The sequence below is a fragment of the Buceros rhinoceros genome, unplaced genomic scaffold (assembly GCF_000710305.1).
Source record: "Buceros rhinoceros silvestris isolate BGI_N320 unplaced genomic scaffold, ASM71030v1 scaffold45830, whole genome shotgun sequence".
NCBI lineage: Eukaryota > Metazoa > Chordata > Aves > Bucerotiformes > Bucerotidae > Buceros > Buceros rhinoceros.
In genome coordinates this window covers 12,476-24,176 of record NW_010392196.1, presented here as the reverse complement: position 1 = coordinate 24,176, position 11,701 = coordinate 12,476, and the positions used below count along the sequence as shown (strand labels likewise).

General features: G+C 49.3%; 1 protein-coding gene across 1 annotated transcript in view; it reads right to left on the bottom strand.

Annotated features, from left to right (window-relative positions):
- Positions 1–515: 515 nt before the first annotated feature.
- HSD17B12 (hydroxysteroid (17-beta) dehydrogenase 12) overlaps positions 516–11,701 on the bottom strand; it is a gene marked incomplete at its 5' end in the record, with an annotated part of 23,116 nt that continues 11,930 nt past the window's right edge. Inside the window, 4 exons of the mRNA XM_010144128.1 lie at positions 516–620; positions 825–974; positions 5,768–5,833; positions 9,888–9,969. Coding sequence (XP_010142430.1) covers positions 516–620; positions 825–974; positions 5,768–5,833; positions 9,888–9,969 — 403 coding nt within the window. The remainder of the gene's footprint in view (positions 621–824; positions 975–5,767; positions 5,834–9,887; positions 9,970–11,701) is intronic.

Here is an 11,701-nt window from a genome sequence, read left to right as displayed (position 1 = left end):
TCTGGGTTTTGGCCCGTTTCCCTCGAGCTCCTAACCAAAAATCCCACACTGGACCGGGTAAGGCGGGGGAGCGCCCGCAGGCTGGCCGGCGGTGCAGAACCCCTGCCAGCACCCGCAGCCCGAGCTGGGGAGCAGCTGGGCTCCGTCAGGTTCACCTCTGGAACACACGTGCTCCCCGCCCCGGGAACTGCGAGAGCCGCTGCGGGTCTGCCCTCCACCCGCACCCACAGCACGCGGAGGCGACAGACGCGGTGTAAGGTCTGATCAAGTCTGTGTGAGGAGTTCTGACGGCTCAGTGCAATTCTGGTCGGAAGCTTACCACCCCCCCGCAACACCTATCAACAAATAAAGCCTATTTTTACATCAACATTAGAAGCCAACAGCCTCGTTTCACCCGCACCCTCAAACCGGGGCTGTAGTGCTGGTTAGCCGGGACATCTACAATCAAAGAGGTTTAAAACGTGGGTATGGAGCTGGCGGGAGTCCCAGGCTTCCCAGGTCCAATTGCCTCCCACTTACTTCTCCTTCATTTTTTTCAAATAACGAGCCCGTACTTGTTTGTTTATCTTCATGGCTGAATTAATGACGGTGGGTGTAGGTAGAAGAGAGGAGATCCATCCCTAAAAAAAAAAAAAAAAAAAAGAAAACAAGGTATGTGTGGGGAGAGTCTGAGCTTTCTACCCTCTGTACTAAGTGAAATCAGTCACCAGCACACACAAATATTGCCAAGTTACGGCGAGAAGTTAAAGAACAAAAATAATACTCAAATTTATCCTTCTTCCATAACAAACACCTACACAGGACAATTCTCCAGGGCGACTCACCATGAGTGCATGGGGCAGGCACCCGTTGGTCCGGGACTGCAGCCCCACCGTGCCCAAGGCAGCTCGGACATACGTCTCGGGACTGGGCTTATCGAAGGTCGGCTTGCGGATCTTGGACATCTTCGTCGCCACATAATACGGCAGAACGCTCTGCGTGCAGGAGAGATCGTGTCAAGCAGGGAATGCTTCCCGAAGAACTCACAGATCCACCGGGGAGCTAATATCACCAGACTCCGACAACCCGTACCCCGAACCCCCCCTTCAGCCAACGCTGCTGTTCTGTCTAACGCCACAGTGTACAACATCAAACGCCGTTTTAACGCGGTACTTGTGGCCCTCACGTGGAGTGCCCAGTGGTGGCTGACAGTCAGCATCCCCAGTCGGGGCCCTGCAGCAACCACGCTGGCAAGGCCATGGTCGAAAAGCCTCTAACAATTACAACACTCCAGCTGTGGAGCAGGAGATGCTGCGGGTGTTGCTGCGCTGTAGCAAACCCCCAGTGCTTGCTCGGGAAGGAGGTGCAGAACACGAGACAGGGATTTTATACTCGAGTAAAAGCTCCTCGGTTTGGCACCTGTACAGAGATAAGCGTGAAGGCAGCAGGAAAAGGGAGTAAAAGGGAACACCAGGAGACTCGGAACGCTCCGCTTGCGAGTGCCCGGGAGAGCTCAGAGGCAGGAGGAGATGTTGCTGCCAGGGGGAAGACTCAAGGCAGGAGGAAGGATCTCCAGACGGGAACTCCACCTCAGAACTCGGGATATTTGGGCAGGTTACAGCTCGGAAACCTGCTTCCCCCTTTATTTTCTGCACTCCCCCGCGCCGGGCGGGCTTCCTGCGGGACTGCACTACCCAGCTCAGCCACTGGATAGCACAGAGGGGCCGGCAGTCCCGGCCAGGACACCTGCCGCAGCCAGCGCGCAGCGGCGCTACCAGTTAGCTAGGGATCCGCAGCCGCCAAGGCACACAGCAGCACAGGTCACACTCCAACAGATTTTCTCCTCCCAAGTGCTCTCCAGAAAACAGAGAGACAGTATTTACTTCAGAGATACTAGAGATTCAGAGATACTAAATTTGCCACCTTCCTTTTAACTCTGCCGGTTTTTAATGGCTATGGAGACACCTGCTGAATCCATGAAGTTGTCCCCGCTTCTTCCTCCCCACGAGGAGCTCCGACATTCACGAACCTGATCCAGAACTGGCACGATGGATTAAAAATAAATAAAATTGCACTGCCTCAAGCCTTTGCGCATCCTGCACTCGGGTAGATACAACCCACCCTTCCTGGGCAAGTAACTGTACAGCAAAGTCCTTGTCTTCATCCAGGGAACCAAGGGGTCTTATCTGGATGCAAGAAGTCACATCTCAAGTCCTGGGCAAAAGCCTGTACTACTTACAGTACAGCCACATAAAAATATGGCCTGAAAAGCCAGAATAGCTCGTTTACATGATTTTATCACCTATTTCACCTGATTTTTAAAAAAAGATGTGAACTCTCATGTGTGTTCAAAGAAGTTCCTTCCCATTTCTTTGCAGAGAAGAGGAGGGTGAGGGATGTAAAGGGGAAATGGAAGAACTACAGCAACCACAGCTGACCTGTGGAGAAAGCCAGAACACTCTGGAGGGAGGCAGGCAGTGCCATCAGCCGTCAGTCTGGTGACAGCCACCTTTGTGAGTGCCAGGAGAGCGAGCTGGGCTTGTTCATGTGGCGGAAAGGAGGCTGGTGGTGAGCCAGCATTTCAAGAGCAGTGATGAAGACAAGAGCCAAACTCTTCTTGGTATCACCAGGTAGAACAAGAGGAGGCCAAACTGCCAGCGTGGCTGTGGCCTGTCAGACTGGAGAAGTCCTTTTGCTAGAAGAGCAGCCCAACGCTGACACCAGCTGTCCAGAGAGGTCGCAGCTTCCCTGCCCTTGAGTGCTGTCAGGATTTGGCTGGAGAAAGCCACGACTAGCTCATGACCTCATGTTAGCAGCACTCCCACCGCTGCCTGCCAGGCAACCCTGCTGCCAGGAGAGCAGGAGGTTAGACCAGAGGAGACCCCGAGACCCCTTCAGACAAGCACTTCTGTGATTCTGCGGTATTTTATAGAGTGGAAATGGCAGAGGGAAACAGTGAAGGTTTCCACTGTGTCACTTCTGTTGTGAAGAGTAATGACATCTGGAGGGAAAACGCCAATAACTAACTGAAGCTAAAAAAAGGGGGTGAAAGAAAAGGGTTAAAGAACCAAGCAATATTTTTAGACATATTCAAAGAGCCAAAGTTTCAGAAGAGTCTGCACAAACCTTGCAGGGAGAGACTTTTCCACAGAAGTCTTGAGAGAAGCCCTTGCCATCATCTTCCTCGTGCCTTGTCTTTCTGCTTCTTTCTCTCTCCATATAAATACAGCCCAAACTTTAACCTACTCTACTCCTGTGCTGCTTCTGTGCAAGTAAGCAGCAGGCAGAGTAAGCTTGTAGTAAGAAGCAAGCAGGGAGAGCGCACTTTGAATCCACAGCGGGCTCCGTTGCAATAGAGGCACCAGGTGCTATCAACACTGACGGGCTTCACGTTGAACTTCAGGAACTGGTTGAACCCCACCTGCACTTTGTTCCTGCTTCCCACGCAGGGAGCGGCACGGAAGAAGGGAACAGCTTTAACTGGTGATCTGGCTGGAAGGACAGGGCTGGGGTTAAAAGCGTGACACTTCTGAAGGTCACAGAGATGAACGTCAAAGAATTGAAGAGGGCTGCGGTCTTCCTCAGGGCTGGAAGAAGACGTGTCAGCTAGGCTTCTCAGCAAGGTCCTTGTGATATTTATTAGTGGTTTATAGTGACTGAGGCCGGGACAAGGACATGGACTGCAATAAAATTAGCATAACAAATTGACGCCGTGACAGCTATTGGTCATCAGGCCCACATAACTCAGGACAGCAGGTCACTGACTACATTTAGGGCAAGAAAGCAGAGCTGCCAGGAACGCAGCACCCCCAGCAACACGGGAGAGACAGACAGACAGCTTTCCACAGCCCCACCACCTAACTGGGGAGACAAAGTCAGGTTTATATTTCTAACACAAAAAATGGAAGATGCTGAAAATCCTTTTCCTAGCTTTTTCCTACCTGAAAGCTTTGTCCCTTCACACTGTGTTTAGTGCCTTTGGCCAAGCAGGAGTTAGTGGGTTTCCACAGGTACTCCATAGTCACCAGCAAAGAGTACCTGCTCCTTCCTTCTCCTCTCAAACCAGCAGAGCACCGCTCAGAGAGAATTTGGGGAGGAGGAGACGACAGCACATAGGACCAACACACTTCTTCCTGAGAGCCTCTCTAAATCCTCTCACACTTGGGGTAACCACCAGCAGCTTTACCTGAGAAGACACTGGAGAACAGAGGAAGAGCTTAGATGTTGTACCATGACACATGCACACGCAAATCAAAGGATGACACCCAGCTCCAGTGCCAGCCTGGAGGGTGTTGAAGCGGCCGGTGCCTTGGTCTGTAGGCAGGCTCGAGCAGGGAAGAAATCCGACCAGAAGGCTTCTTATTATTGATGTAGAAAAGAGAAATACTCCAGCAGTGCCTTCAGACTCATTTGGAGACCACAGACATATGGAGGACCCCACGGCACGTAGCTGAGACGGATCGCAAGGAATACAGCCTGAACCACGCTGGGGACATGTAAGTCAGAGAAGGGTAAACGTGGAAAGAAAGCGGTCAGGAACCTGCAGTGTGGTGAGGACTGACCCACTGCAGGACGGTTTGGGGATGAAGGCAGGGAAAGACTTGGGAAGGCCTGTGAGAAGAGAGAGTAACGAGGAGAAAAAACCACTAGAAGCTGCTCCAGCTTAATTCACCTCAAGAACACAGAGCACCCTGTACACCGAACCAGCACCTCTTCAGAGTGCCGCCTTTCACGCACCCATCACTGGCACAGACTGGTTTAGGGTGCTGGGGCCCAGCATCCAGCACTGAGGAGCAGAGTAGCTGTGGGAGCTCCTCTGCAAGCTATAACCTGTTACCAGCATAAAACTCACGTCATCTAGTCTGTGCTCGAGGAGCTCTGTAACGCCAGGAGTCAGGATGCGGAACCCGCTGCCCACAGACCCCAAGATAAACAGCATCCCTTAGATGACGGAATGGTTTGGGTTGGAAGGGCCCCTTCAAGGACCTTCAAATGGATTTAGAACAGACACACCACTGTCTTCACCGCGCAGATCTGGTACCACTTGTGTCAGACCGACTGTTCCTCCGGAGAGCCACAGGAGTAACAAGGACTGAAAAACTCGGTGTTTGCGAACAAAGCCGGAGATTCCAGCTGCGTTTTGGAAGCAAACACTGAGATGTGAGATGTGGTATTACAGCAAAATCCCGTAAAGCTGCAAGAGACTGGCTTGGTTTGCTTTTATGGCCCATCAAAAACAATTATAACCACGGAAGGTAAGCAATTAGGGGGAAAAATCCCGACACAGAAACCCAGCACTACAGAAGATTAAATCAGTCCATGATGTACAGCGTGGTCTTTGAGGCTTTCCTTGGGTGTGCTGCTCTGCTCACACTAGCAGTTGGTGCACTGACCCCGCTGGGACTGCCGCTGTTCTCCTCTCCCGAGCAGTTACCCACTGAATCTCCGTACAGATGCGCTCCAAAAGAGCGTCCCAGGAGATGAAGCTGTGTAACAAGGTACCCTACAGAGCTGCACACAGTATTAGGGAATATTTTACACCTAGACGTTCAAGTAGCACCATCAGCTAAAATAAAACAAACAAAAAAGCCCCACCAACCCGTGGTTTTTGTTGCCTGAAGACGGTTTGTTCCAGAGTAGCTGAAGAAAAACGCTAATGGGATGGAAGGAAATCCTTACCCTTCCTCTGTGTCACATCCTCATGAATAAGAGAAGATGCCGATTCCCTTTTGTTACCAAGACAGCGGCGTTGCTGTGGAAACACACCGAGAGGAAACAAACTCCTCACCTGCACGATGATGCCCCTGCTGCTGTATTCTGCGTGGAGGCCTCGGGAGAAGAAATCCACAAACGCCTGCAGAGGAAAGACGGGAAACACGGAGCATTAAAATGGAAACTACAGCCTGCAGGGGTTTGTAAGGATGTTTAAATTGCTACTTAGTTCCTGGTTTTGAAGTGAAAAGCTGAGGTTTTCAAAGAAACTTTGCACAGCAGAGCAATGCCAGCTGAACAGAAATCCCGTGCTTAAGGGATTTCTGCAGAAGCGAGGCTCAACCTAAACAAGTAAAAAGCCTTTTTAATTTAAAAGGAACTTGATTTGTTACCTAAAGCCTAGTTAAAAAAGGAAAATTAAGTCTGAACGTTCACATTGTTCGCTACTTATGTCATCTCCTTATAAGACTTTTTTTTTTTAAAGAGTGATTTAAGTAGATTTCCCTTGTGCAGGGTTTTTAAAACAGCACTTAAATTCTTTGCCTTCTGTCTTCAGTCTTTTAAGAAATGCTGCCCTATGGTGATACTTCTTCCAAGTCCCCGACGCCACCTCCACAGATTCCCTCAAACTTCTGGAAGCTTTTGAAATTACAGGACTAGAATTTCAAAGAAAGAAGTAGAAGGGCTTAAAAGGTGGATGCTGGTACCTGCCTTCAGGATGCTCTCAGCTACCTCCACACCATGCCAAGCAAGTATTGTCCTAGTGACTAAAGGCTACTCGGTGGTTCAAACCAGCACAAATTCCCCCTCCCCGAGTTCTTCCAACTCTCCTTTCCACTCCCCCCTCCTGCAGTCCAGCAAGCCCAAATGCCAGGTTCTGCTCGGGGTTCTTGCATCAGTGAAACAAAACAGCCAAGCAGGATGGAAGGAGCACCTTCAGCTGGAGCAATACACTACTGTACCCCTGTGGGAAGCTAAAATAATACCAAATAAAGCCAGTCAGCTATATAAGAGGCAATGTTTCAGACCAGTTTCAAGACAAACAGCAAAGCTCTAGCATTGCACCTGCTCTACAGCCTTCCTCTGGTCACCACGGCTGCAGGGGGTTAACACACGTCCTAACCGAGCCCAGCACCTGGAGTCTGCAGTGCCCAGGGATTTTCCTATCCAGGTCACCCCACTGAGCGCTACGTGAGAAGCGACAGAAGCACTCCCACGCTGCTGGGCTCTTTCTATAGACACTCTTCTGAGCAGACAAGATCTGAAAGAAAACGACATTTTGCTGTGTAGCAGAGCGGTCCTTTATTCTTCAAGCTGCATGTACAAGCTAGAAGGAGGCTCATTAAATCAAAAAACCTTCTTTTGTCCAACTGTTCCTTCCTCTCCCTTCCCCCCCAGGTTCTTGATGAAATGCAGTGCTCAGCATGACCGAGCTGCGAAAGTCACGACTCGGGTGAGCTCGCCATCCTACCGCCATCCTATTGCAACAGCGAGGCAGTTGCACCGACATCCCAGCAGCCTGGTGCGGGCCCTGAACCCAGCTGCCAGACACAGGTGCCGTAACTGCACAGAGTGTGTTGATAAGGGGAGACAGTACCAAGACTGTCGGCTCTGCTGGTTGCAAAGCACTCGCAATCAAGAGAACATGCCTTTTACATGAGGAAAGCATCTTCCACTATTCAAATCAGCTCTGGAGTTCTTCTCGAAGAATTTATTTCGAGTCAAGCTGGGTTTTCTACCTCCAGATGCTGAAGCCCCCAACAACCTTTAATTTCAAGCAGCCTGGAGAATGCTCCCGAGTAAACACCCTGGAGGAGCAGAGAAGTGTGGGTGCAAGAACATCCCTTCTCCCTGGAGATCCAGTAACAAACCCAAATACTAAAGACACGGTGGGGGGAAAGGAAACCACATATCACTTTGACACAGGCAGATGGGTAAAGCTGTCAAAACCCCGGGCCACCATTCCTTTAGAAGTGTCTTGTTGCACTGTGAAACAGGGGATCCTCCACGGGAAGGTTAAGGAGTCGGACTGAGGCTGTTCCTGACAATTAGCCAGAGCCATTGACTTCGGCCTGAAGGATACTGTGCTTTAAACCCCCTCGAAACAGATGAGGAAAGAAAACCCCTAGAAACTGCAGATACAGTCTCTCTCCAGCCACATTAGGGGAGTCACTTTCATGCTTCCTAATCTTGCTGTGGCAGGAGATGAGCAGTGCTGAGAGCAGGCAGATTACTGAACCTGTAATGGAGCTTTAGGGGGAAGGGAAGAAATACTTGAGATTCTCTTTGAAAAAAGAGACTAACCAAAGCAGTGTAAGGCTTATTATCGCTCAAATCAGCAGCTCAGTTCATTCCAGGAAGGCACTGCCACAGCAAAAGTGTGACCTTTCGTGTTAAAACAAAGAGCTCTGCTCTCAGGATACAGCTATTCTGAGAGCAAATTTTATCAGCTTTCATGATGCCTAAACTTGAATATCCCCTCCTTTAGTGCAAATAAACAGCGTGCATCCATTCCTTCCCGGAAACGTGAAGAGGGCCCTCAGAGGCTAGAGGAAACGTAGGTCTGTTCTGACATGAATGACATTATTGAAGGTTTCCTCATCCAGCTCAGTTTCGGCTTAGCCTCTGAAATCCCACAAGTATTTAAGGTAATTACCTGGTGTGCCTGAAAAAGCAGTAGTGCTGTACTGCTTAAATACACTGGAAGGGTCTCTTGCATTTAGTTCTACGACATGATTTTCAGCTCCATCCTGCGTACTCATTTTCTGTCTTTGTGGCCTTAACTGGCAATCTTTGAGGGGAAAGTTTTAGAAGTCCCTATAAGTATCTTTGGAAAAAAATAAGACCAGCTGCAGAAAGACAAAACTGTCCCAAAGCAGATAAACTGAACACAAAATTTAGATCTAGAGTAGCAGCTTCTGAAGTGGTAAAATAAACCAGCCCACTGCGGAAGACTGGAAATTTCAGTAAAAGGAGGGCTTGAACAAGTGGGGAGCATCTTGATGAACTAAAAATGAGCATCTGAGAGACAAACAGGGAAGAGTAACAAAAGAGAAACATAAAACAGTATCAGGTGCTTAGGAATAAAATCCAAGCTGGAGAAGACTAGCAGAGGACGTTAAGGGCAGTGCTAAAGTATCCTACAGGTTACACAGGTTTCAAGAGGGGTTTCAGAGAAAGAGGGTCTCTTGATGGATGAGGGAGACAACCTCGAGATAAAGGACAGGAAAAGGTTAAGGGATTCACCACTTCTCTTGCCGTCTCATGGCCAAAGCCTGCTCACTGGCCAGTTTTGTTTAACAAAAGGGGGAGGCAGAGGCCTGCAGACCACCAGGCTCAAAGGGCCATAGCTCAACATCTGACTGGTGACAGGCAGAGAACCCCACAGACCAACACCAAGGCCTATGTTCTTCAGTGTCTCCTGTCAGTCACCTCGATGACGACACAGAGCACATCCTCAGCACGTTTCCAGATGAAGCAACACCAGATGGGGCAGCTGACACAGAGCTTCAGCCCAGAGAGACCCTGATAAACTCAATTACTGCTAAACATCATGAGATGTCCTGACTGGCTCAGAGGGAAGTGCAAAGTTCCTGGAGTAAAGAACCTGGAATATATGGTGGCTGCCAGGGAGAAGACAAGACAGCACTCAACTTGCTGCAAGAACGTCACCGGACACACTGGGCTCCGCTGGCAGGATGGGTGCTTGGCAGAGCAAGGGCAGTTGACTGACTGGTAACGGTGAGGGGCCCTAGAGCTCTAGCCTTCCTCTGACCTGAAATGCTAAACTGAAGGCACCTCGTAAAAAAAGGAGGATAAATATTTGCTTCCAGCAGGCACCAGAAGCGTCCCACTTCAATAAAAGTATGGACACGTATATGGAAGATACGCATCTTCAGTCAGGTCAGGGAAAAACATTTCAAAGTCAAAAGAAGGAGCCTGGTGGATGTCCTTCCTCAACTGTGACTAAGCTACGTAGCAGTAGCATGCCAGATGAAATACATCAAATAGTCGTTTCCATGCCAGGAAACCCTCACACTCATTTTTCTCTCGTCCTTCCTCTACTGGAAGACTTTAAGTTAGGAGCTCCATCCGTTTAGTTCATGAAAGCACCACTAGATGGACACCAAAACATTTCCTCCTGCAGGGCTGGCTGCTGCCTGGCACTGGAGCTCCGTGCAGAAAGGCACTCTTACCTTGGTCGCAGAGTAGAGAGTCAGCAGCGGAGCTGGATACATCCCAGCAGCTGAGGCGATGTTCAGGATCACCCCTTTTGATCTGAAAGGCAGTGGAGATTTATTGTCATGAAATAAAGGAGACATCTTTCATGTTTCAGAGTATTACTGCAAGCCTAAAGAAAGCATCTAGGGTGCAACTGAGACTAAGATCTGTTTAACAACCCCAACCAAATCCAAAGTGGAAATTTACTGATGTGGCTTTAAGCACAATGGAAGTATTAGGGCAGCTGGTATAAATCAGGAACAACTCCAAGGTCAAAACAGCAAGAGGATCAAGCTCCATACACATATATACACAGTCACGGGGCTACACTGTGCTAAACCAACTGAGCGAAGCCAGTGCAAGTTCATAAAACAACTTCTAAATCTCGAGCTAACATAGCAGACATGGCAACATGGGTTTGTTGTACCATTTAAACTTCGATAATCCTTCCCACCTTCTAAACGTAACTTTGTGGTGGACCTTCAAGGTAGGAAGTATCTGAATCTCCTGCTCACATACGGAAGTGGCTTATTACCGTATGGAAGGTGCTCAGCAGGTGACTGCAGAAAAGAAGAGCTGGTTTAAAGGCACGTGGAGGTAGGACACAAAGTCAGACTCAGGGATTTCCCAACCCAGAGGGATTTGGAGCACGTCTGCTTGAGCCTAGTCCTACCTACAAACCCAGACGTCTTATTTAGTGCTAGGTAGAGAGACTCATTTCAGGCATCCAGGATTTCAAACACCTTTGCCAAAGTTCAATGACTTTTCCAGGAGTTATCTGCAGGGTTGGGTGGTGAAACGAAGCAGTAACATGGCCCAAGGTGTGTGGTGTGGAGAAAATAAGACCACAACTTAATCATGAATTTCCACAGCAGCAAAAGATTAACAGTGGATGCCAGAAGTCTTTTGTAGCAAGGCAGGTGGTGCTGGGATATTTATTCATGAGATCAAACGGGGATTAGCAGTGAAACGAGCACTGATGCAGTTTTTGAGAGATTACCGGATTGGAGAATACTGCAAGGAACTTTTTAAAGAGCTCCGAGTGCTATGTGAACAGGCTGCAGAAGGGCAGCTGAAAAACCAGCATTGACAGAACCAACACTGCACACTAAAGAAAACAACGCAAATGAATCCTAAACCTTGCAGGACTCTCCATCAGCTCTGGGCTCCCTGGAAAACCTGAGCAAAGCCCACATGGAGCTCCCTCTTGTGCAGCGGTCACCAAAACCAGCCAAAGAACAGGGCGGTGGGAAGGGCAGGGGCAGGGCCGCCAGCCCCGAAACCTGGCGTTGCAGGCTGCGGAACACTTCTGCCCCTCCAAAGGAAGAACAGAGATACTCAGAGCCTGATGGTTTAAGAAAGCAGAAAAGAAGAAAAAAAGCAAAGCCTGATACATCGATGAGGTGAAAAGATTGGTTCAGTGTCGATATTTAAGAGACTATTAAGAGCAACCGTGATAAGAGCGTAGACTAATGAACGACAAAGATCAAGATCTTGATTTATCCTCTCAGAACACAAAAGAAAGATGACATTTATTTAAATGAAATTGCGCTCCGATAGCAGGAAGTGCTCTTCCCATATTCAGACTGAAGGAGTGAGGACAAAAGCAGAACAGGACTGAGAAAAGGGTAAGTGTTCATACAGATAAAGAGGAGCCTCATGCCTGGAGAGCAGAGGGAGGTGTTAGAAGAGGCTGGCACCAGGCTGGGAAGCACGGCTCTCGCAGCAGCCAGCCAGACCCCCGCCTTCCAGCAGGAGCAGTGACCACCAACCAGAAAGACCGGCCCCA